This window comes from Oxyura jamaicensis, chromosome Z, assembly GCF_011077185.1.
Source record: "Oxyura jamaicensis isolate SHBP4307 breed ruddy duck chromosome Z, BPBGC_Ojam_1.0, whole genome shotgun sequence".
Classification (NCBI taxonomy): Eukaryota; Metazoa; Chordata; class Aves; order Anseriformes; family Anatidae; genus Oxyura; species Oxyura jamaicensis.
The window spans coordinates 2,054,500-2,080,384 of NC_048926.1; the positions used below are offsets into that span (position 1 = coordinate 2,054,500).

General features: G+C 50.3%; 1 protein-coding gene across 2 annotated transcripts in view; it reads left to right on the top strand.

Moving 5' to 3' along the window:
* The window catches only part of MYO5B (myosin VB), a 68,242-nt gene that overhangs the window by 15,081 nt on the left and 27,276 nt on the right, over positions 1-25,885 (top strand). For both annotated transcript variants that reach the window (XM_035310457.1, XM_035310458.1), the window contains exons 4-19: positions 1,021-1,165; positions 3,222-3,378; positions 3,834-3,977; positions 4,115-4,196; positions 4,311-4,418; positions 4,764-4,873; positions 6,121-6,386; positions 7,990-8,071; positions 9,530-9,670; positions 12,946-13,068; positions 14,037-14,120; positions 15,504-15,653; positions 15,965-16,062; positions 18,227-18,313; positions 23,231-23,342; positions 24,221-24,432. In XM_035310457.1, the coding sequence (XP_035166348.1) occupies positions 1,021-1,165; positions 3,222-3,378; positions 3,834-3,977; positions 4,115-4,196; positions 4,311-4,418; positions 4,764-4,873; positions 6,121-6,386; positions 7,990-8,071; positions 9,530-9,670; positions 12,946-13,068; positions 14,037-14,120; positions 15,504-15,653; positions 15,965-16,062; positions 18,227-18,313; positions 23,231-23,342; positions 24,221-24,432 (2,101 nt within the window). The remainder of the gene's footprint in view (positions 1-1,020; positions 1,166-3,221; positions 3,379-3,833; positions 3,978-4,114; positions 4,197-4,310; positions 4,419-4,763; positions 4,874-6,120; positions 6,387-7,989; positions 8,072-9,529; positions 9,671-12,945; positions 13,069-14,036; positions 14,121-15,503; positions 15,654-15,964; positions 16,063-18,226; positions 18,314-23,230; positions 23,343-24,220; positions 24,433-25,885) is intronic.

The window sequence follows — 25,885 nt, forward strand, 5'->3', positions numbered from 1 at the left end:
GCGTGTTTTCCTCCCAAAAGAGAGTTTCCTGCTGTCGTGGGTATATAACAGGGACCAGATCCATGGGATTTGGTGTCCCAGAAAAATACACAATTTATCCAGTCACGAGAATAATTTACCGAACGTAATTCTGTAATTACGCTACGGAACAGCAGACCATAAAGATGTTCAGTTAGCGGTGTTACCAAGCCTTTTTTTATTCTTGTCTGCAAGAGAAGCTCCTTTCTGGAGACGTATCCATCCAGCATTTGTGATGTCCAAAGAAAACGAGTGTTGATGGCAGAGGTTAGCAGCGTGTGGGTGGGAAAAGACCGCGAACCAAACTTTTTCTTGATGATTCTTGGGGTCATCGGACTCTTAGATTCCGAGCACGAGGAGGCCGGCTGTGAGCTCGGCTTTGTCATCCCTGGGGAGAGTGGCCTGCCAAAATCATTCGAGGCAGATGTTACCTGTGGATGGATGGCAACAGATAGCAACCTTTATAATAAAAATAGAAAAAAAAAAGCTGACTCAGTCAGTTAAGTGGGGAGAATATTGAATGTTGGACCCTCTTGCTGGCACTCGAGATGCTCTTGCTAGCAGTGATGCAGACTAACGATTCACCAAGCAAGATTTCAGCAAAATTCTTGGGGTCGTTTGCGCGGCAGGGCACGTACAGCTGTCATTCGGTGGCGCGTTTTGTTGAGGAAACGCTTGGCACGCTTCTTTAGAGCAGTGCCCTTGAAATACGTGGCGGAGTAAAACCCAAAGGGGGGTTTTGCTCGGAAGTTAAGCCAGGGGGCTTCACGTGCCTCCTCTGGAGCTACCCTGGAGCTTTATTCCCTCGCTATCAAAGCACAGCGCTTTGAAGGAGATGCCGAGATAAGAACTAGGAGTCTTTCCCGTTCCTTTCTCATTTTCTTTTCCCCAAGCATCGTATTTTTTTTTTTTTTTAAAATCAATTCAGGCAAGCCCTCTAAAGCCTGAAGCATTAACTCCGTGCTTGCTTTGTGACATATCTGTGTATTTATCCCTTCTGAGGCATTGTCCTTGTGGCCATCAACCCCTACGAGCAGCTGCCCATCTACGAACAAGATGTCATCTACGCGTACAGCGGCCAGAACGTGGGGGACATGGACCCCCACATCTTCGCGGTGGCGGAGGAGGCCTACAAGCAGATGGCCAGGTGAGTGCTGCTCAGTCGGATCCCGCTGTCAGATCAAAAGCTGGAAAATAGGGAATTAAACGTGGCAAATGCACGCTTTTGAGTGAGGAGGCACCTCTGGCGGGTACCTGGAGGTATTTACGGGTCTCCAGAAGCCGTGTTTTCCCCAGACGAACGCGGTGCTTTCATCATGTCCCTGTGTTTACCGTGTGGCTGAGGACAGATGTGGGGTTTTGCTCTTATCAGGTAAGCCGTGATCTCCAAGAGGATATCAGAGGAAACCAAAAGTTGTAGCGCCGGGGATCAGATCCGCTGGTCTCGCTTGCCCCGCTACGGCAGGGAACGGAGATGTGACACTGCTAGGACAGCACTGGGCAAGCCTGGGCAGCAGAAAACCCCAGGAAATCCTTCCTGGGAGGCTGTAGAACAAAGCCTCCTCCCTAGACATCTCGGTAGGGGCCAGCTTGGGCTTGGGCTGCAGCCAGCGATGCTCCGCGTCGCGATCCCAACGCAGAAAAAGAGCATCTGGGTGTCAGGTAGCTGATAAAAGTGGCCAGGTGAGGGTTTTTGCAATCCATTCGAGACTGCACACTGAGGAACCGCTGACCTTGTTCGCTGTGGACGAAGAAGAGTTGTGTTCTTCACCCCAACACCTTTTGCAAAGCATGAATCCCAGGAGAAATGAACTTAGAAATGAGAGCCCCGTTGCTTTATGGCCACTAATCCTCAGAGCATCCAGCAAGAAGGAGGCTGAACATCACTACCACGGTCGAGCCATTGACTCACGCGGAGAATTAGCGTCAGGCAGGGATTAGAGCCGGAGCGACCCCTGATAATTGCTCCCGGGGTCTGGCTCTGCCCTTATTTGCTTCGGATATTCTTTTTTTTCCCCCTCTTTAAGGTTTTTAGCGCGAGTGGCTTTGCCCTCGCTGCTGGGATCGGGATGAAGTTGTTCAGCAGTTCGCTTAAAGCTCTAGCGATGGATTTTGTAAGAGAAAACAATGAAGACAAGAGTGAAAGAGTTCTTAGAGGACTTGGGTCTGGAGAATACTCGGGGTATATTTGTTTTCGGATACTCCTGCTTTCCAGAAGTATTTCCAAAGGCTAAAGCTCTTGGCTGCATCCACGTGCACCAAGATACCCTCCACCTCTTCCCGCCCGTCAAAGGGCAATCGGGAGCTGCTGGTGGTGGAACCCATCGCTGTCCTGGGGCTCAAACCCTCGTACAACATCCTGGCCGTGGGTTTTATCGCTAGGTTTGGGGTCTTTTGGGGAACGATGGTGTTTTGAGGACGAGCCAGATGGGAGGAAGGAACCACTCGGCTGAACGAGCGCCCCAGCTGGAAATGATCTTTGCCTCCTCCAACCAGTTGCACTCCTGTGTCTGAAAAGGCATGGAAAAAATGTCAAAATTGGTAACAAGAGGTCTTAATTATGAATCCTAGATAAAAAAAAGCCCAGGCTACACAATGTTACCTGGTGGCAGTGCTGATTAGATACCAACTAATGCATAATTGTGCTCTTTTGAGCCTTATTGGCTTCATTCAAGTGAAGAGACTCCCTGCCTGGTGTGGCTTTCATCTTCTGGCTTAAAGGAAAAAGCCTGGGGCTAAGTTCCCCGAAATGTGGGAACTTGGGCAGCGTCTGCCCTGCTGAGATGTCAAAGAAGGGTAAGAAGCGATAATTAGCAAGTGACTTCTAGGCAAGAAGTCCAGCACTGGAAGAGTCCGGACTTGGCCGTTTATTTAATTGCACGGGGGATCAAACGACTTCAGCTCTTCCCTAATTTTAGGGCGCAGCAGCGCTTCGTGCAGGGTTTCATCTCCTGGTGTCTCTGCAAACGCTTGGTGATGTCCTGGAGATGCTCGGGGTGTCCTTGACGCTTTAGCGGAGAGGCATCTCAATTTTCTGTTATTCCCCGTCACCCTGGGAGAGCGCGGAATAAATTCAGGATTCGTTGGGAATGAGGCAAGGGAGGTGGGGGACACGAAGATGGAGGCCGATGGCGTGATGCGAACGCGTCCTCAACAAGAGGACGGGTAGATTGATGGAAGTGTTTTCTTCTCTGCTGCCACAGGGACGAGAAGAACCAGTCCATCATCGTGAGCGGGGAGTCGGGGGCCGGCAAGACGGTCTCTGCCAAATATGCCATGCGCTTCTTTGCGACCGTCGGTGGCTCCGCCAGCGAGACCAATATCGAAGCCAAAGTCCTCGCCTCGAGCCCGATCATGGAGGTAAAAGCTGCAATTTCCCTCCGCCCCGCTCGCAGCAATCCCTGTTTCTCTCCTGATGTCCCTAAAGCGGCGAGAGCCGTGCAGAGAGGCTGTGGGAGCCGTGCTTTTGCCTGGCACTGGGTTTTGGTGGGGGGGAGCCCAGCCTGAGGCTGCAGAGCCTCTCCGGAGGGCTTGGCGGTGAAGGAGGGTTGTGGGTGTCCTGCAAGGCGCAATAGGATTGCTGTGGCTCTTTGGATGGTGGTGGTGGACTCACTGGAAACGTGGTATCGCCAGATATTTTTGTGGGAGAAAACCAACACTGACAAAAACGAGCATCGGTACAGCAAGCGAGGTCTTCCCCTAAGCCGCCCCGCTCCTTCGTCAGCTCCCGGTGCCCTTCCTTCTGCTGCTGGCAGGGGGATTTCCTCCAAGGCAAAGCTGATCACGGATCTCACGTTTAATTTCGTTTCACGCAGGCAATCGGAAACGCGAAGACGACGAGGAACGACAACAGCAGCCGCTTTGGGAAGTACATTCAGATCGGCTTTGATAAAAGGTACCACATCATCGGTGCCAACATGAGGACGTATCTGTTGGAAAAATCAAGGGTCGTGTTCCAGGTGAGGAGACCTTTCCGTCGGCGGGTAACGCCCCGCTCCTTCGTCCTGAAGGTTGGGGATAAAAATGATGCAGGCCAGCCTCGTTCCTGGCAGAGCAGTTGACTCCCTCCCCTTTAACTCGGTGTTTCCCCCCGCAGGCGGAGGACGAGCGCAACTACCACGTCTTCTATCAGCTTTGTGCCTCGGCGAGCCTCCCAGAATTCAAAGACCTTGGTCTCAGTAAGTGTTTCCACCTCCCCGTGCCGTCTGAGGGCACGCTGGGGCTAGAAATTCCCGGGGCGTCTTGATGCTGCCGTGCAACTTCAGTTCCCTTTTTCGTTTCTTCTCTCCTAGCGTGCGCTGAAGACTTTTTCTACACTTCTCAGGGAGGCGGCACGTCTATCGACGGCGTGGACGATGCTGATGACTTTGAGAAAACCAGGCACGCCTTCACCCTGCTCGGTAAGGGGCTGCTGGGTTCAGAGGCTTCCCGGCAGCGGTCTCGGTATTTTGCCTGAAAAAAAAAAAATCCATCCCCTCCATCTTTCTTTTGATCTGCTCCCAAAGGTGTTGCCAAGCTCTTGGATTTGGGGTCTTGCCAGTGCCCCAGCCTGGCTCACCTCCGGCTAATTAACAGCGGTGATCAAATTGCTTTGCTACAACCGTTTCTGTAAAGAAATAAGTCCCCAAAGTCCCCAAATCAGCAGCCCAGGCAGGGAATCGAGCACCGGGAGCGCTTCGAAACGAGCGGACAATTGCGGTTTCGGTCGTTCTGTCGTGAAAACCAGCTGTCGATTGCTCCCCTAGGAGTGAAGGAGTCTCACCAGATGGCCATTTTTAGGATCATCGCTGCCATTCTGCACCTAGGAAATTTGGAAATCCAGTCGGAGCGAGACGGCGATGCCTGTAGCGTGTCGGTAGGTCACCGGTGGGAGTTGGGGAGCTTTGCGTGCTCATCCATCAGCTCGTGCTGGGTGCGCTGTGCTTCGAGCGGTGCCTTTTGGTCACCGGTCCTTTTCCTCCTGGCGTTATTTCCTGGCTGATCCTTTGTTTTTCTCGGGAAATGCTGCCTCATTTCTCCTCTTTAGCCTGCCCGTAAGCGAGATGATGCGAAGGTTGGTTGCCTCTGCTTAAAAGTCTTGGTTCGTGCCCTACTGGGGGGGGAAAAATCAGTCTCCTACAACCTCTTTGCTACTGGCGAAGCCACCGGAATCCAGGACTCAAAGGAGGGCGGCACAAGCTGCTAAATATTTCAATTAATTAGCGAGAATAAATAAGTTTAAAGATGCCTTAGAGGGGATTTTCCCCTTTCTTCGTGTTGGTTCAGGGCTAAAAAGAAGGAAAGAAAGAGATGATATGGAGGCTACTGTCCTATCAATTCTCATTGAATCGCAGACCGGGTCGTTTGTTCCTAATGAAAGTCTTTAAATGGGCTCTGCACGCGTTTTAGTCCCCCTTGAGATAACGCGGTGCGCAATTAGCGGCATGCTGGGGGGGAATTTGCTTGATATTTCGCGGTATGGCTATGTAAAAGTGGCCTGCTCCAACGGCGCTGAGCTCTGGAATGGAGTTCATGGTGTTCAATTGTCTTCGGACGGAGCTGTGTGCTGTGAAATGAACCCCGTTATGACTTTGAATCCACGGTCCAATATGCGTCGCGGCAAAAAAGCGCCCCGGAGCTCTTTTGCGACGCCTTTTTCTCCCCGTTCTCAAACCCGTTCCCTCTCCCGCACAAGCCAGTATCTAACGGGAAATAATTGCCTTCCTTTTGATCTGTGTCGTTACGCCGAGTGAAAGGGAAATTGATTTCTCCTTGTCCAAAAGAAAGCGCCGCCTTAGCATAATAAAGCCTCCCCACCGCCCTGGTTTGCTGGGGGGCGGAAAAAAATAGAGCGCACTCGAGAAAATGGTTTGCTTTTCATGTCACCGATCACGCACGACGGTGCCTTCTGGTAGTGCCTATTTGACAAGTTTGTTATTCCAAACGGAGTTTGTTTTTCAAAGGTGTTGTGCGCCCGAGGTCTAAGCGGGGGCTTGCCGACGGATGCTCTTCGGGTTGGGAGGCGCGCGTGGGTCGTAGGGCGGGCAGGGGGTGCCCTCTCCTCTCCGAATCTCGGGTTGGAAGAGTCAGCGCCCGCTCGTCTTGCCTTCTTCCTGCCCGCAGAGCGAAGACGAGCACTTGAACCACTTCTGCGGCTTGCTGGGCGTGGAGCAGGGCCAGATGCAGCACTGGCTCTGCCACCGCAAGCTCGTCACCGCCGCCGAGACCTACGTGAAGAGCATGTCGGTGCAGCAGGTGGTCAACGCCAGGAACGCGCTGGCCAAGCACATCTACGCCCAGCTCTTCGGCTGGATCGTGCAGCACATCAACAAGGCCCTGCACGCCACTGTCAAGCAGCACTCCTTCATCGGCGTGCTCGACATCTACGGGTAGGCGCGCTTTCCGCTTCCGAGGCCCCGAAATTAGCACCCCCCGATGCGTTTCCCCCTCCTGGCAGAGCATCCTTGACCCTGGCTTGCAGCAGGGGATGGGAATCCTAGAAAGGGGTGGGGAAAAAGCGCGGTCGTGGAGTGCAGCTGGCAGTTTCACCCCATCCCGCTTGAGATTGCGCAACCCTGCCCCCGAAACTGGTGTGCCACGTGGGGTTTTTGTGCTCGCTGGCTTTTGGGATGGGGATTTTAAGGTCCCGTTGGGACAGCCGGGCAGAAATCAGCGCTGCAGCGTCGGCGTGGCCCGTCTCCACCGGCACCTGCTGCCACACGGCCAGCTTTACGGGAATATTGTACCCAGTAGGGTAAGAGCCCGATCCTTTTGGGCCTGGGATGTCAGGGGGAAGGTTTGGGGTGGTGAGGATGCTGTCAGAGGTTTGTAAGAGTCTGGGCTCTCCCAGGTGAGGAGCACAGGACCTTAAATGTCCACTCCAGTTTGGAGGGGTGAATATATTCCTTTTTTTTTTTGCACTGAGCTGTAGCGCATTGAAATGAACAGATGCAAAGTTCGCTTTTCCCCCCTGGGGTGCGGCTTGAGAGCAGGCTGGGGTTTCCTGCGGGGCTGCTGGGCTGGGAAATGCAAAAACCCTGCTCCTTTTCTCCCTATTTCTCACTCCCTTTCCCCACGGGCTGACGCATTTTATGGACATCACACCCGGCTGATAATTACATCGTGGGGACAGCAGCTCTTGGTCCTGGAAAGTGCCAACCACTGTTTATTTTTTGAGGGGAAAAAGAGGGCTTCATTCAGTGCTTTTAAGACTGTTCTGCTGGCTCCTACAGCACCTATTACCTGAGCAATTACTTCGCTGCACATTAATCACTCCAGCAGCTTAGTCATTTAGCACGGGGAAGCTTTGCCACTTCTTCCCTTAGTTTAATCCTTACAGGCATTTTTCAAAGACCTCCCCCCTCTCTCCGTCCCACTGTGCCTTAGAAATAACATAATTCCCCGTGGTAGCTGGAAAATGCCCTTTTCTAAGAGCAAGCCCACCTCCCCCAAGCTGCCTTGTGAAGAACGTGTCGGAGTTGGAGCTGGAAGCTCCGGTTCTGCCTTCGAGGGGTCTCCTGCTCGCGCGTATCCAATATTTGTGCTCCCAGGGCTGCACACAGGCTGTAATTACGAATTGAGTATCTCCTGTGCTCTGTCGAATTACGCGGAAAAGAACTCGTTGGCTCTCTTAAAACAGCAGCTACTCTTTCTCCGTCGCTTTCGCAGGAAAGATCTTTGGACTTAATATTTGAGATCATTTCTTCCCAGTAGGCGCTGTTAGATTTCTTACCCCATTCAGTGCTCCTGCCCGATGGGCGAGAAGCTACGGTTGTATCAAATACCCGATGCACGCTTAGACCTCTTGAATCCCTTGAGTTGTGGCAACGTTTTGGGGAATGAGGACTAAATTGTAGACCTGGGAGGCGAGCGCCGCGAGGAGACGGGTGGATAACTGGCCTTCCCCGTCACGCAGACGACGCTGGTGCGGAGTAAAGTCGATTTTCAGACGAAGCAACGCTTGCTGCTGATTTCTTCCTGATTTATTTGCAGGTTTGAAACTTTTGAAGTGAATAGCTTTGAACAGTTCTGCATCAACTACGCCAACGAGAAGCTCCAGCAGCAGTTCAACTCGGTAAGGTCGGCTTGGAAACCTTCCACGGAACTTAGCAGAAAATTTATCGAGGCACGGCCGCCTTGCACTTAACGGCATTTATCCGCAGCCTGACCACAATTTGTGGCCAGCACGCACGTGGTCCCTGCGATACCATCTCTCCTGGGCAACGATTAGGCTGAGTAATCGCGCTAAATATTTCGGATCAAGTCGAAAATGATGCTTGGTTGATTTATAAGACGGATACTGCTAGCAGGCTTTTGCAGAGCTCCACTGATGTTCCGGAATAGAGAGAAAGTTTATGCTTTCCCCCCCTTATTTTACTTTTTTTTGGGCACAGTTTCAGTCCTCACCCGTGCTAAACTTTTCTGGTCTTGTGCCGAGCCTGGATTTCCAGTGGAAACCTTCCCGTGAAGTGCCTCTTAAACCGCTGCAACCAAAACTCTGTATTGAACGGCGGGACTGGCCACACTTCCTCATTTTTCATGTGATAAAACCCCCCCGAGATTCTTCTCCTTTATTAGATAACAAGCACCTACCTGCGCTGAAAAGGAATCCATTTATGGGTCATCTTCTGCTTTTGCTGTAAGCAGGGGAAAAAAATTACTGCTCTTTTCAGGCCATGAGGCAAAACTTGTTAAGTTTGAGCAGCTCTGGGGGTTAGTTTGGCACTTTGGACCTGTATCATATGCAGGGACACGACCGTTTTTGAGATGTTTAATGCATCAGGTCGCTGCTTCTAAAAATGAGGAGCAAATTAGGGATCGTATTTGCGCTGTTCGTATCTTTCGTGGTATGTCCAGCTATCGCCTTTGAAGCTTAGAAAGTCAAACTCAGAGATGATATGTTTGAAAGAGATTTTAAAAAGCTGTCTTTGAAGGAAAAATGCGTTTGAGAAACCTTTTTTTTAAAAAAAAAATGTGCTCAGAGTATCTCAGAAATAGCCAAAGACAAATTATCTGCTTGGGCAGAGGTCTGAGATGTAGAAGCCAGGCAAAGATTTGATTTTTTTTAAAAAATAATCTGCAGTAGAAATGTTCCTGAGTCGGTCAGATAGCGGTGCTGCTATCTCCTCTAGGACGACGGGTACCTTTTGGGAAGCTCTGCTCACACATCGGGGCACAAGAGCTCAGCTCTGGCTTGGCCCCAGCTTGTGAATCTGCTGCAGGTCACTGGTTTCATCAGTGGAGCACCAGGAGAGAGGGATTTTTTTGAAGCCCAGCAGCTGTATTTCACTGCCGTTCCAGTAGCTGGCTTTCCCCTGGTGGCTTCAGTAGTTTTCAAGTGAAAAACTGCTTTTTCCTTCCTGCCTCATGATTTCCTAGGAGAATTCTTGCGTTTTCCTTGCGAGTGGCCAAGCCTGGATGTTAAGGAACCTGAAGTTTTATGACTTAAAGCACCGAAGGAAAGCTCTGCTTGGGCAAAGGGGGAAGGGGCTTGGGCTCACGGTCACTAACTGTGTGGTTTCTCCCACCTCAGCACGTGTTCAAGCTGGAACAAGAGGAGTACATGAAGGAGGGAATCCCTTGGACTCTCATCGACTTCTACGATAACCAGCCCTGCATAGACCTCATAGAGGCGAAGCTTGGGATCTTGGACCTACTGGATGAAGAGTGCAAGGTAGAGAGGACGAATCCTCTTTATTTTATAAGACGTTATTAAAGAAGGGCTTTACCTGTGGTATTTTACAAGCTGTGAACGTCTTCAAGCGTTCATGGCTTGGGTAGGCTGTTGGCATTTGCTTTGCGTTAGGATCCTCGTTGGCAGAAGCTTGCAATTAACCGGGGTTGCCTGATCTCACCGGGTGATGCCAGGGCTCGTGCTCCTGGCCCAGGGACAGCCCTTGCTGGCAACTCTTAATTCCCTCAGTGTTGTTCAGGGGCTGGAGTTCGTCCCCGCCTCAACGTTTTTCTTGACCCAAGGGAAAATCGAGTTTTGTTACGATGGCTATTTGGGTAAAGGCAATTGTATTTAGGCTTCAGCCTCTGGAATTTAGGCTTCAGCCTCTGGAATTTAGGCTTCAGCCTCTGGAATTTAGACTTCAGCCTCTGGAATGGGACCTAGGATGACCTGTAGGAGTCCTACCGCACCGGCTTCTCGTTTCGCTCTTTCTTCACCGATTTTCTGTTGGCATTCGCATGCCCTGCCTGCCTTTGTGAGTTTCAGAGAGGGGTTCAGACAATTTGGCACAAGCCAAGGCAGCGTGCAGTAGCTAGAGGTTGAAGTTAGCCAGATTCAGCTGTGCAACGCGTCTTCTGAATGCCGAGAAGAGCTCCTGGGTGTTGTGAGGACCAGAAGGAAAGCTTCCCCCGTGCCATATGGGTTGATAATGCCCTTTGCTCCTCTCCGAAGCACTGGTTGCTGCAGCAGTTTCTACGCCACGGCAGTAACGCGGGCAACTTGGCTGGAAAATCCGCCTAGCGCTTTTTTCACATGTGCCTTTTGGACCAAAAAAAATGTGGAACACATCATCTCCTTCACTCCCCACATCAAAATCCAATTATCGTGGTATTTACCTGTCGCCGGGTTATGCTGCGATTAGTCACAGGCGCTTATTACGAGCCCTCTCATCGGCTCTTTTATAATAACCCTCAAACCTTCTCCGGCTTTATAAAAATTTCAACAAGCTGTCAACTGCGAGCACCGCTTTATGGATGGAAACCTTCGCCCCCGCCGCACCGCTTCGCCTTTCCGTGGGCTCGCCGTGCCGTCGCGAAGGAGCCCGGCACCTTTTGCCGCAGCCCCGCGGAGAGACGGGGGCAGCGCTACAATGAGGGTAATTGCAAGTCACCTCGTTAAGCACGTACCGCAGCCTGTAAATGCACTCCGGGACCGAAACGGCGTCGAGGGGGTCCTGGGAACATAACGAAGCATTAGCGCAAAGGGCGGAGGGTTTGTCGCTAGAGTCCTCGCTTCGCAGTACGGCTTTTTGTGTTTTTAATGTGAGGTTGGGGAGGGGGGGGCTGGCGATGAGCTGAAGCCGTTCAGCTAACGAAGGTCACAGAACCTCGGCGTCTAATGAGAGACTTGTCACCGCCTAGAGAAGAAGGGACCCGGGCAGGGTAGAAATGGTAACAGGCAATGAAAGAGAGGGCTCTCGAATCGCAGTTGGAGTTATAAGGACTCAACCTACGTCACGAAAGGGAACGATAAAACCCTCTGGCTCTGAAAACAGAGGGCTTGAAGATAGATCTATATTTTTTTAAACAACTTTGAGGTCTAATGTGTTGGAAGCTGTTGTAGAATTATCGATGACGGAGGTGGCATCTGGAGGTCGTTTGGTCCAACCTCCAGTTATGTCCCTGGTCTGCCCAGGAAGCCTTGTTTCTCCACGAAATTGTGACCCTTTATCCTCTGTGAAGGGACTTTGGAGTCCTCCGAGAGTCTTTTGCCAGTTTTATGCACTGGAGGGTTGCCTGGATGTGGCACTTTTAGGACCTCTTGCTTTTGCTTTGGCATGAAATGGTGCCGGGGGACCGGCGAGCGTCACGTCCCGCGCACAGAAGCACGACAACACGACGGGGCAGCACAAACTGATGGGCTGTGAGAGGGGAGGAGGGCATCCAGGGGATCCTCCTGGCTGGTGAATTGCGGAGGGAGCTCCCAGAGGACCTGTGGTGGTGCTGGGAACCCATTTGGCATAAGAGCAGGACCTGCGAGGAGAGCAAGGAGACCAACGTGGAGCCCATCGGAAGACATGGTAATTAAGGAAGGATTCTCATTAAAGAGGGAGACTGTCTCTTCAGATCCAGTCCTGGCGAGTTGGGAAGGCACGTAGAAGACTTGCCGTAGATATCTGGGACAGCTTTAGTGTCTGGTTGACCTCGCTGTGCTGACTTTGGAGAGGACAACGGACTCCCCAGGAAGACTTTGAAGGCTTTGAGGTTGGAGGGATCATGTGAAGAGCGACTTTCAGTGCCCTGGAGAGGAGGAGCCGGTCCGGGCTGATTTTCAAGAGACTTAACTTATCCTCGGAGGGAACTGAAAATGCTCTCAGAATACCGTTGGCCTTCCCCTACCAGTCAGTTTGATCCAGGGGGGGATTTCTGCTCCACGTGGTTCCGGAGCACAGAGGAAGGCTCTTTCCAGGGTTTAACGTACGTAGAAGCGATAAAGAGAAAACCCAACATTTAAACAGCCGGGTTTTAAGAGTGTGGCTTGTTTGAATGGACCTCCATTGCTTACCTGGTCCTCCTGCTGGAGGTGGTAGCGGCGGGAATCGCACCCTGCGGTCTAAGCAGCTCCAAACACCTCCTCAGCTGCCTCGTGGTCAAGGTAGGTTCTTAACCATGGGATGCCTCTGAAACTAAGGGGTCAGGCTCGAGCCTCGGCACTGCCCCTGGCTTCGATGACTAGGTTGGAGGTGGGTTGCAACAGCTCCTGGCAGCTCAGAGGATGGTGTACGAAGACGGGAGGTGATGCTGGCCAGGATTCGGCCCCTATCAGTTGCTTCTCAGGCAGCTAAAAATACCCAGGCCGCACGAAGGAGCGGAGGGAACGGCGTGGATGTGGCGAAACCCTCTTTCCGCGAGGCAGGAGCGAGGCTTTTGAAGTTTGGCTCTGAGATAAGCAGGTTTCTCAGCAGAGTGGCTGGCCTGGAAGAGAGCTGGAGCAAGGTAAATCCGCTTTCCGCGGAGCCGGGCAGCTCAGGTGGCTGTGATATTCCCACGCTGCGCCCGCGGCTCGGTCCCTGAGAGCCTCATAAATACTCCAGAGAGGGCGTTGGCGTCGGTTACAATGCATATAAATATGCTAAAGCTAAATAAATAAATAAAATCTGCATTTATTTAGCTCCGTCGCTTAAATATGCGCATCAATCTTGGGCCAGGAGGGATGGGACGAAGCCCCCCTGTAGCTTTTGTGTCGAAGCTTTTGGTCCATCTATCCCCTTTCAGGTTCCCAAAGGCACCGACCAGAACTGGGCGCAGAAGCTGTACGACCGCCACGGGGGCAGCCAGCACTTCCAGAAGCCCCGCATGTCCAACATCTCCTTCATCGTCCTGCACTTCGCCGACAAGGTAACCACGTGGGCTGGGGTGCAGACCGTGAAATGCGCGCCTGGAAAGAAGACAATTCCAGAACCGGTTGCTGGTGACCTTGCTTCTGATCTGGATCAGTTTGGAGGACTTCAGCCTCCGAACTCTCTTCGCTTTTTTTTTTTTTCTCGAGGAGAGGAAAATCCCCCTCTAAATCTCTAAATCCCGGGGGTTGAAGATTTAGGGTCTCATCCATGGGCTCCGGCTATATTGAAAACCACTCAAATAAGAATCCTGGAAGCTTGTAGTTACCCAAACACACCTTTGTTTGAAAGAGAAATGAAAGAGCAGCTTGGGGACGTGCCAGAGGAGCCACGCGATGTGCAGGCTCCTCTGTAACCCGGCATGCCTGGATGCGAGGGGCACTTTTCACGATGCAAGCTGGTATTTTCCTTTCCTTAGACATGTGGTTTTGCACACATACACTTCAAAACCAATATTCCCTTGCGGGTGCTGCCTGTCAGCTCTGTGATAAGTTATTTCAGCTGACTTAAAATGTTTTGTTTTGTTTTGTTTTTTTTAAAAAAAAGGAAACAAAAGTTTCCGTCTTCCTTCCCAAAACCCTTTGTGTTCCCCTGCAACCTGAAAACCAAGAGACCTGCAGGAGACGCAGCCAGGAGATCTTTTCAGGCTCACTGACTGCCATGCAAGGAGCTTTTTTAAACGAAACGCCCTGTTGAGGGACTGACAATCCTTGCACTTCTACCGCCGGCTTGAGGGGAAGCGCAGCTGCATCCAGAGCAATTTAATGACTGAAGGCAATCTGTGTTTGTACAGAGGATTTGGCTTTCATTCAGATTTGTTTTCTTTAATAAAAAACAACCTTCAGGTTCCGTCTGTTCCCCTGCCCTCGGGTTTTTCGGGTGGGCTGTGGGCCTTGTAGCTGCGCCCTCGGGTTTTTGGGGTGGGCAGAATGCGACCTGGGGGCTTTTCCCTTTATCTCGTGCTAGGTGGAGTACCAGTGCGAGGGATTTCTGGAGAAAAACAGGGACACGGTGTACGAGGAGCAGATCAACATCCTGAAAGCCAGCAAGGTAAGGGCAGCACACCGGGGCAGCGGGCTCGGCTGAAGCTGTTGGCGCTGCTCCTTCTCCGAGGAAGAGCTTGGGATTTGCGTTCATCTGCTGTGCCGGTGAGGATGTTTCTGATCCTCTGCTCTCCTCCACCCTGGTGTCAGCGCCCCGTTGGCGCATCAGAAAAATCCTTTCTGAACTTACTGAAGGCCAAGGGCAAAAAATCAGCAATAACCGGGTCGGGGGCAGCGTAAATCCCACTGAACTCTCGCTCGGAGCTTTTTGGTGCTGGATGGATGGGGTTTGCTGACCCCACCTGCCATCCGTTGGACTTAGCCCTGCGACTTCTAATGACTTTAACCCCATTTTTTTGCCTATTAATTGTTCATATGAAGAGCTGGAAACCTAAAGCCAGCTCTGAGGCACTCCAGCTGCTGACAGAGCTCTTTTACGCTGCTGCCACTGTGTAATATTAACAGCTTTACACGGATCGATGGTCGCGCTCGTTGCTGCTCCCGTACCACAAGAGTTCACGCCACGTAGTTTTCATCTCCTGAGGACCGCGGGCTAGTCAGCATCTCCCTGCATCGCTGCCAACGGGGACGTATCGACCGACCTCCGACACCAAATTTCCTGCTCGCGTGCTTTTTGGCACCCGGGCTTTGGTGCGAGCAGTCCGGGTGGCTTCCTCTTCCCCGAAGCCCCGGTGGTGCTGGGAGCAGACCCTAAATAAAAGGCGGGATGAGGGGGAAAGGGGACAGGTATTACTCTTAGGAGCATTTGAAGCAGGAGTTGGTTCCCGTCAGGCTAAGAGAAATGGGGAACAAGAATGGGAAATTGAGTGTTGTCAGTGGCTTGCCTGGCGTCTCAGCGATGAATTCATACGAGGATGGCAAGACGTGCAATTTTCTCGTCCGCGGGGGCAGTTGCAAGCCTCCTAACTCTGAAACCGGGCTTTAACAGTGCCCGAATCAAGACCTCTGTGTGCTCGGGAAGCTTACAGCTTTCCCGGGGTAAAGGCTGTGTGTTATTAGGGCTTCTTAGAAACTGCAGGTAACCTGCAGGAATAATTGATGCCACGTGATAAATCTTTTAGCCAGTGCTGAACCAGCCAGCGCGGTTGAGAGCTGATGTCCTTTGAATTAAGGAAAATGATTTGAATGCTGATCGGAAGCATATGGGCGTGCTGTTAGGATGTATTTCAGTCCTCTGTAATGATGAATAAGCACCAGCAGTTTGGACTCTGCCAGCTGGGAAGGAAGGATCTGTCCCTTTCGCTTTGGCTCGATGTCCTTTTCCCCAGGGTTCAGCGGTGCTCACAGCTGTGCACCAAGGAGATGCTCGGGATCTTGAAATAGAAGAATTGCTTTGCCCCGGGTGCTCAGTCCTTGTCTTGCCTTTCAGTATCAGATGGTAGCAGACTTGTTCCAAGACGAGAAGGATGCTGCGTCCGCCACCTCCGTGGGGAAGGGGACGTCCAAAATCAACGTCCGTTCAGCCAGGCCGGTGATCAAAGCTGCCAATAAGGAGCACAAGAAGACGGTGGGGCACCAGGTAACGTGAGCGGGCTGGTCGAGTGCTCTGCGATGCCTCTGACCACGGGTGAAAAACAAAGAAAACGATGGCGTAAAGGTGGCTGTGGCTGGGGGAACAGCCTTGTCATGAGAACCAGCAGCTCTCCCAGATCATCTGTGTGGTTTAACCATGCTGCATCCTGAAGCCTCTCGTGAGGTTTGGGTTGTGGACAAAGCGTCTCATATTGGGCGAGCTTAAAATGAGGAAAAAAAGTAGAGATTTTTGTAGCGTTCTTAGTGTCTTCAGTGTCTTTCTGGACTTCATGGGAAGCGCCTGGTTTTGTTTTTCAGTTCCGCAACTCGCTGCACTTGCTCATGGAGACTCTGAACGCCACCACCCCGCACTACGTGCGCTGCATCAAGCCGAACGACGAGAAGCTCCCGTTCAAGTGAGTGGGCTTTCGGGAGGGCAAACGTGCTCAGCCTTGTAGGAACCAGAGTGCTTTGGACTCTCGTTGTCCTAAAGAGGTTGTATGGTTCCGTAACTGGAAGGTCCCGGCAGTTTGTTGGGATCTCTTCTCTTGGATTTCATCAAGCATGGTGTGTTCCTGCTGCCCCTGAAAGGGAGGCTGAAACAGATCCTAGTAATTCATAGATGCGCTCTGCAGATATCGGGTGTGCCGTCGCACGTCCTCGCTTTGCAACGATAGGGTCTTGGATGCAATTTCATCTTCGAATGGCTTTGATTTAAATGGTTAGGGTGGCAAGCAGCGGGAAGTAGCAGAGAAAGAAACCAAAATGCGGGGACGAGCGGTGTGCTTGCGAACTGCTTTGCGAAGTCAACAAAAATGCCTCGGTGCTTCCAAAATAAATGTGCAAAAAGTGGCATACAGGGACCTCATATATCTCGTTGCGATGCCTTTTAAAGGCTCTGCCATAAACTGTGGGTGCTGACATTTAAGAAAAGGGAGGTTGTAGCCTACTCGTAATCAGGAAGGCGTTTCCCTCCAGCCTGAAGGCTCCCGGTGAGCCCGGCGCCGCCTCAGAGTGCAGACGTGGCTCCAACATCATCCTGCAAAGGAAGACGAAGCACCCCTGAGTCACCCTTGGTCATGATACTGCTTGGCCCTGGGAAGCTTCCCCAGCTTGGCTCCTCTCCCCCTGCAAACAGCAAAACCAGCAGGGTTGATGGTTGGAAGGGGTTCAGGAACTGGCTCTCATGTAACGGACTCATCAGATAATCAGTTAACAGGTCTGGAGAGCGCTACGTGAGCTGCCAGGGATTCCGATTTTAATCCAATGACTTTCTTTAGACGAGGTGAGGAAATATTGTCCAACTTGGTGCAGTAGAAGCTTGGTAGAGGCTCTGCAAGGAGAACTGGCTCAACCTTTCCAGAAGGTGTTTCAAAGACTCCTTTTCCTTACTCAGCCGAACTTTCAGCCCATCCTTCTTCAGTTTTTTTTTGCCTTTAAGTTCACAATTGAGTTTTTCACACGATGCTCAAGATAATATCGTTAGTATCCTTTTGTCAAAGCTCCTGGTGGTCAAGGTGCAGTCAATTATCTGAACGAACTCAGTTGTGTTTCTAACACGTTCAGGTTAGCAAGAACCAGGAGGATAACGCTGTTTGTGTCCGAGTGGTGACCCGGTCCGATGCATCGCTTCCCATCTGGCCAGTGTCAGGGTTGGCGTTGTCAGCCCTTGCCTGGATAAATCCCTAAGCAACGCCGTTTCTGATCCTCACCTTCCTTCTGGAAACCCAGCACAGCTCTGGGGATCTTCATCGTGCGAGTCTGAGCTTGTTCCAATGACTCCATCTAAGGTCCAACGTCTCGAGCTGGAGGTCTGGGACCTCCTGGTGCATTGGGTGCCATTGGTGGAGGTAGGGAGAAGGGATGGGAGATGCTGACACCCGTGTGCAGAGAGAAACAGCTCTGAAAGTGGGCTTATGTCAGGAAACAGAGTGATATCCGAAGTATTTGTGAGTTCCACCAGCTGGAAGTGCGAAGCTCAACAGCACAAATTGCTGATGGAAATGAGACCCAGCAGTGAGGGTTGATGCCTGCTGAAAAGAAGAGGGCAGGCAGCCAAGAGCTGAAATATCTTGAATTTTCACATGACCCCTACCTAAGCCCCTAGTCTAGAACATCAAGATTGCTCTTCTTGGAAAACTTAATGGTCTCCAAACCTGTGGGAACTGTTAACTACCTGGCTTGGGTATGGAATTTAATGTATCAGATTTATTTTCGAGTTGAATTGGATTTCTGCCTGGAAATATCTCATTATCCTCATAGCAAAAGCTACCCACAGATACACGATTTTCTTCAGCCCCTACACCAAGGACGAGAACAGAGCTTTCGTCCACAAATTGGGAGCTCATTCGTGTCCTCTAAAGAGTCCCTGTCAAGCTGATTGAGGCAATGCTACGTGTTTTTTCTCCCAGCGTAATGCACCGATGGGTTATAAAGGACCGAATTCCCTAACGCGCGCCGTGTGTAACGGCGGGCTCAAAATTTGATACGTTGCCAAGTATTCCAACGTTTATGGTTTTGTGGTTGATGACGTGGGTTGCCTTCTCCCCGTGCTCATCTCCGTCCTTGGTATCGTTGCAGGTTTGACCCAAAGAGAGCGGTGCAGCAGCTGAGAGCTTGCGGCGTGCTGGAGACCATCCGCATCAGCGCAGCTGGCTTCCCCTCCAGGTACCGTGCTGGGGTTTCGGCGTGGTGCTGAGCTGCCTGGAGTGCTTTGCTCAGCAAGTTCATTACCTTGGGGAAGGGAGCAGAAAACGTCCGTAGGACAAACGGTTTAATTACAGCAAAGCAGCAATCACTGCTCCACGTCTTCTCCATTGGGCTCACCGGGAAGCAAGCGTTACCCTAAAGGAATCCCCCTAAAGCACCCTATACAAAATCTCCTTGACCTCCAGGGCCTTTAGAGTTTGCTTCTTTATTCTTTATTTTTTTCTCTGGCTTCAGTCATTTCATCCAAAAAAAAAAAGTAAAAAACAAAAATGAATTAGACTTGCAGAGAAAGAAAAATAAGGGTCGTCAATTATTATTGCGGGCTTTCGCATGGCGCGTCCAAAATATATTGGGCTTCAGAGTCTTGCTACTTAAAAAGGAAAGGTTATGGGAGGTGCGGCTGTTTTTTAATTCCCTCCTTTGTTAAAGTAGCTGTGGGGCCAAACCTGGCTTGCGGTGAAAGCCCTAAGACGGCTGTGGCTTATTTTGGAAGAGGCCACAAAGGCAGTTTTATGTTTTTAGGTTTAATTTCCCCAACGACTGATAGCGTTTCTCCGTCTCTGCCACGAAACTCCGTCTAGCTCAGCCCCTAAAACCCACGCGTGGTTAGTAACTGGAGAGGGGGAAAGGAGAAAACAGCAGCACCTGGAGACCAGCCAAGGTCTATTTACAACAAATGCTTGACCAGCGTGAAGAAAAATTCAAAAGGGACCTCCAGTGTGAGCTCCTTGCGTGCTTTTGAGTCCGCTCGTATGATTTTGGCTATGGGGCCTTTTTTTTTCCCAGGACACTACGAGTACAAAACTCTTCCATCACTGCAATTTGTCAGCTGTTGTTTTTTTCTCTAGGGGGGGAGAAAAAAAAAAGGTGCAAATAGCTATTTCAGCCTTTCGGAGTGACCTTCTCAAGATCAGCGTTTGGGATGCCTCAAGGAAAGATTTTTTTCTTTGTTTCAGTGTTTCTGCAACGTAATCATATACAGCGACAGCTCTACCCTAAATAAAATATTCCCTTTGGGTTCTGGTAACTGTTCGGTCATCAAATTCCAGCCTTGAAAAGCCCGAACCAAGAGTTTGTACATTGAAAAGTCTGCCAGTGAAGGCAATAAATTGAGATCCTTTAAAATAATCCTGCAAAGCTCAAAATCTTTGTGAGATTTTCTTTCACTTCAGTCTCAGTAATTTACTTTCAGAGCAAGAGAGATCGTTTTTTATAGAGATTTTATTAGAGAAATGGGAGGAAATGTTGATTTTTTTGTCTTGTAGTACTTACATCCGAGTGACAGGAGTGACTTCTGCGATCGATGTGGCTTTGGGTTGGAGATCTCTGGACGAAGAGATTCTGCAATTACTTCACATTTCTCCCTCCCTGTTATTTATGGGTTGAAGAACTGAATGCTTTGAGGCTTCAGTCAATCTTTTACCCGGTCCCTTGGAGAAAAACAAAACCGAAACGTATTTTAATGCGGCTTTTAGCGTTCTTCAACCCGCACGAGATGTGACAGGCTTCTAAAAGGCGAAGCCTCGTGCTCCCCGCTTCGGGTACGCCGGGCTTTCTTTTCTCATTTCCACGGTGCGCTGCGTTCGGCAGCTATCTCAAGTAAATTGAAAATGTCTTATTTGGCTTGAAACGTTACGCAGCGGTTAAGAAACGCATTTGTTAGCACGTCGAGGTAGGACACTGATGAATGGAGTGGCTTGGATGCGTAGATGGTCTATCTATCATCGTCTTTCAGGGGCAAAGCGTGGAAGATGGCTCTAGTATAAGCCGTTCGTCTTCTTTTTGTAGAAAAACTTGCTACATAAAGATCAGTCTATAGAAAATGAATTGGTGCAGATCTCCATTAATAGCAAAATATGCCCAAAAACGTGTTTTTCACTTGCCTATTAGCAGAACTCTAAACCTTCCTGCTGGTTCCTCTTCTTTCTGGACAGCGCTACAAGAAGAGCAGTCGCCTTGAGCACCGTTATCATTGCAGCCTCTCGGAGATGCCGTTATCGGACTGGTTATGTAGGATGTTTATTGCTCAAGGATTACCTGGCGCTTGGCTGCTTCCTTTGGTCGCCCGAGCTGCCTGTCAGATGCTGCATCTTTATAAGAGCTCGGTAGGAAATCACAGCTGCTAAACTCTGCAGACATTAAACACCCGTAACTGGAATGTTTCATGGGCGTCCTTGTACACAAAATCATTTTTTTTTATAACGTGCCTTTAGCCGCTTTACAGTCTTTTCAGGGAAACAAATGCCATAAATGACTTTGGCTCCCAGCAGTTCTGTTTGCCCACTCCCCCCGCTCCCAACAAAGGTATAATCGATAGCGTTTTTCTTCCTCGTTCTGCTCTTTGAACATTTTCCAGAGAATTTCAAGCAACGCCAGCCTGCATGCTCTAGAGCTAATTGAAAGGCAAATCTATTCTGCTGCAGTAAACAAGGCAAGAGAAATTTTGTCCCTGCCTCGGTTTCTAAAATAATTCAGTCTCCAGTCTTGATTCTGATATTCCACTCAAATATTGCCCCCAGTCTTCAGTTCCTACCGAAATTCAGAGATTGGCCACTTCCAATATTGACCCCTTCAGCTCCTCTGCTCCCAGGAACAGCCCATTCGCTTTGCGCCCCCTCGAAATTCGCCGTAAAGCTTCCGAGTCTCATTCTTCAAGCCACGGATACAGGATTTAATTCGGGGCTTGCATTATATGGCTTACTTCATCTGTTTAATTCCAAGACATTGCTGGGCTTGTTGACCAAGGCTCCAGCTCCTGGCTAAACCAAACAGCCTCCTTGCTGCTCGAGCCCCAAAGAGGTTTTTTTTTTGCAGGTTTAAGCTATTTTCCTCTCTTTCCATTCCTTTTAATGCCTCTTCCTTTAGTGAGCTGTGCTAACATCAAAGCAAAATTCTGATATTTGAGGCCGGTTGTGCTTAACCTTGGCTCCAAGATCGTCCCCTTGGGAAAATTTGCGCAGTGGCTGTTGAGTCCTTTGTGCCTCCTTCTCTCGCTTCCTCGGGCACAGAATTCCTCCTGGGCTCAGCCCTTCACCCTCACCTCCTGTAACTTCATCGTTTTAAGGAGTTATCTTTATTGAGTGGCCTTGGTGGTGTCCAGCTCCTAGCAGTGAGGTGCGCCCTTGCTGTGCGGTGTGGGGCAGCATCCTGGAAACCCGCGGGGTTGTTTCTCTTGAAGCACGTAGTTGTAAGGTAATTTTATCCTGCTTTGAAGCAGAAGCGGTGTAACCAGCCACGTTGCGTCGAACCTAAGTGCTTTCATTGTTCCTTTCTGCGGGGAGAGCCTGAAGCAGCACCTGTGAACCTCTGCAGCTTTGCTTTCCTCATTAACTGGGACTGCAGATTCCGTGGTGCAGCTCCCGATGGGCCACCTGAGCCCAGCTCAAGAGCTTTTCCCTTGCTCTTCCGTGGACAATAACAAAAACGATGTGGACTCAGGGCTGTCATCTCCTGTTAAATCAGCCGGGATGGCAGGAGCAGTGGTGCTGCAGCAAGGGAGAAGCAACGTTACACCACGGAGGCACGAGGTGTGGCAGCAGACCTCTGGGACGTGTGGCTGGGGTGAGGTAGAGCACCGCAGGATGCTACCAGCCCGTCTTAAAAAGTGAGTTGTGGGACCGATGTGACAGATGGACTCGGCTGGAAAGGAGTGGAAAACGAGTTGAGGGTGACTGATGAACTGGCTTTAAGGAATTTCTGCAGGTGTCTGAGTTTGGGTTGAAAGCAGCAGTGGGATCTCGGTCTCAGCAGGGGAAGATGATGGATTTTGCTGCTTTCTGCTCAGCTTGGACCCATGCCCTCAGCTACGCGTGTGGCCTCTTCTCCATCTGCTCTTTGCCTGAGTGGCACCCACCAGGCGACTTCTTCCTCCAAATCCCCCACCGAATAGCAGCAATAATTAACATTAATTACAGCAGCCCCTAACTGGACCCTGGCAGGTTAGCGGGAATAATCCATCCCCTCTTTTCCCACCTGTCCCACCTACGGGACATCTCCAGCACCACGTTGGTGGGTATTTGCACGAGGATTAAGGTGCAGGTACGAGAACTTTCGTTCCCTGCTGAATTTGCTGGACAAATGTGAAGCCACTGGTCATGTGTTTGGAAATATGGGCTGCATTCCCCCCCTCCTCAATCCTTAGAATATTTTATGTTGGTGAAGCGGGAAAAAAAAGTAGAATTAGGTGGAATAACCCCCAAATAAATGCATAGGCAGGGCTGCTGGGCCGAGGAGGAGATGTTTCTGGGTATTCATCTCATTTTGGTGATGCTTTTTGTGGCCATGAGGGTGAGGTTCACACGAGTGGTTTCGTTGAGTGAGGGCACAAATCCAGCTCTCTGCAGTTCTCTCCTTTCAACATTCATTTGCGTATTTTTTTTTAAAATAACCATGGCTGTACTTGACAGGGCTGGGAACACCTAGTCTTTTAATTAAAAACCCGGGGTTTGAGGGCTCCGTAACTCACTGCGTTAATCTGGAGGAGGCTGAAACTTGGCAGAGGCTGAGCCAATGTCAGCACCCAGTCTGCAGGCTCTAAATCTACCGGTGATGGCAGGAGGTGACAGCTCCTCGCAATGAGGTACAGCCCTCTTAATTCCTTCAGTTAGCGTTGGGTGCTTGCAGACTTTACCGCCGGTGACGGCGAAGCATCTTCGAAGTACCCGCTTTGTGTCTTCAGAGTCCAAAGATCTCACGTTTGTTTTAACGTGGCATTCCTGCTTCCAGGCTGGAAGGGCGCCGATAAGGGTGCTTGGGGAGAGCCAACACTGAGCTCAGCTTTTGGGGTTGTATATGAGTTCCAACTCCCACCCCAAATGCTTTATTTTTTAGGGAACAACGCCTTTCAGACTAATCCTGTCTACCTTCTGCTTTCAGGTGGACCTATCACGACTTTTTCAATAGGTATCGTGTTCTCATGAAGAAGAGAGACCTCTCAAAGAATGACAAGAAGCAGATCTGTCAGACCCTGCTGGAAGACCTCATTAAGGTGAGCTGGGACCGAGTCTTTAGCAGCGATGTTGACAGCACAGAAGCTCGTAGCTTTGGTATTTCTGGGCTAGGGGAGTCCGGAGTCTGCCATGACTCTACGTGAACAACCGGCCACCTCCAGAAATCTCATTCCCCCCAACTTTTCCTCCTGTATGTGGCTAGCCACACAATAACTTCTTTATCCTGATGTATGGGAGACTCCTAATAGCCACTTCTATGTTAAAAAAATATATAATTATCAACGGGAACCTTTTCACTTTCCATATTTAAGCAAATAAGTTTCCGTCACGTCTCCCCAACCCCTTACTGCTCAGCCTCACGTGCGTTATTGGAAATTGCAAATGTGCAGACTGCTGAGGAGCCCGAAATGCGCGCAGGATCTTGGGCAGGTGGTAATTTTTCACCCCCTGCTTTCCTCATAGGAGGATTGTGAGGAATTTACTCGCTCGGGTTCCTCCCCGCGGAGGCTGTTCGCCTTATGCGCCGGCTGTTCGGCTTCTCGGCTGTGGACTCATTTGCAGCCTGTGCAGAATTTTGCAGATTGAAGCCCTAATCTTTCCTGAAAAATGAACCTTTTTCTTCAAGTCTCCTGGGCTTGCCTTGCCGCGTAAATAAACGCATTCAAAACTTGGGCAACTTAAGACTGAATCCTAGTGTTTTGTTCCCCAGTGGGGTTGTGGAAGTTGAAGCCATTTGGAGTCTGATATTAACTTTGTTACCCAGCTGGGAGGAGACATTAGCTGAGCTGATAAATTTGACTCAGAATTTGTTAATCTGTATCTAATGATCAAGATAGGCTAAAAAAGAAGAAGAAAAAAAAACAACCAAATAATGTCTGCCTTAATTAAATTTAGTTTCCTTTATGCTTTTGAAAAGGATCCAGACAAGTTCCAGTTTGGACGTACCAAGATCTTTTTCCGTGCAGGCCAGGTGGCATATCTGGAGAAACTGCGAGCGGATAAGTTCAGAGCCGCCACCATCATGATTCAGAAGACGGTGCGGGGCTGGCTGCAGAGGGTCAAGTACAAAAGGCTGAGACGGGCTGCAATAACGATCCAGCGCTACGCGCGTGGGCACCTGGCGCGGAGGTGGGTCCGAGGAAGCCCCCCGGGGACCTTCCCTGGGAAGGGAGGTTGTTTGAAAACATTTCTGGGTGCTCGGGTTCTCGATACGTCCAGTCTTGCGGCCCTTAAAAATTGGAGGTTTGGGATGAGAAACACACAAGTGCTCCGCGTGGGGGGGTTCCTTTCAGCCCTCCTAATAAGAACCATTCTGGGCACGGAGGTACCACTGTGGTGAAAGCTGCCGTGCCAGATTTCCACACTCCCAACCTCCCTTTTCAACCTTACTAGAGGCCAGCGATCAAAACTCCCTGCCTCCAACTGTATTAATTGAATTGCTGGGTGCTGGGCCAGGGTCATAACGTAGGCAGCTAGGTTATAATTGGATGACTAAAGCACTCGGAGGTATTTAGGTGCGAATGTTTCACAGAACTAAGATGTTTTTTCCGGAACTACCGCTGGCAAACGGCGTTTGGACCGGGTAGCGAGCACTTGGCTAATTGGTACGCGCTCGTCTTCTGCGGGGACCAGCTTCGTGCCTCCTTGGCAGCCAAGGGGAGTTCTCAGGATTGATTTAAAGTATTCCTCGTGATGAGAAAAATCACTCCAAATCATTGGCAGTGGGGCTAATTTACGGTACAGAATGATAGAGCTGGAAGTTTAACTCTCTGCCTGCAGGAATTTCAAGCGTCCTAGTGCAGGGACACCTCCCACGTGCTCAAATTCGAGTCCTTTGAGCTTCATTTCCACTCTTGGTTGTTTTCTGTTTAGAGAAATCAATTAACAGAAGAACTTAGGTGTTCCTTCCAAGGATTTCCTATAAGTCACTCCGTATTTTGGAAGAACATCGGAGATGCCGTTTAAATTTGCTCTATTATTTGTGCTTGTGAAAGGGGTTGGAGAATCTGGGGATGAGAAGGTCTCAAATGAGCAGAGCTGGGCGGTTCGGTGACCTTTAGAGCTGAGCTGAGATGTTTCTTGTCCCTAAAAGTCCACGTATTTCTCTAGGCTAGCGGACCTCTTGGTTAAAAAGGTCTTAACTTTGAAGTTAAAGCAAATGAGGCCGAGCAGTAAGAGGAAGGTTGACAAAAAGGGGAGTTGGTGGGGAACTGGAGCCTCTCTGGTGGGCTCTCTTGTTTCATAGAGGAGAAAGCCCTTGGGATAACTTCTTTCTCCTCTGCTTGGAAGCAGACCATTCCTCCTCCACACCAGCAAGCTCTGGTTCAGCGGGTCCGGATGAGAAACCACCAGCCTCGAAGAAGAGAATCCATGGCCGATCTGACACGGCTCTTTGAGTTTTGCAGTGCGTTCCACAAAATGCAGAGGTGGCGCAAATACCTATACGATCCTGCACGCTGAGAGCAATAAATGAATCACAAATCCGGCAAAACCAGCTAATTATCAAATTAAGTGGAGGTTTTAGGGGCGTTTATTGACCTGGGTAACAGCAAATTGAACACGAATTCAGTCGGAGGATGGG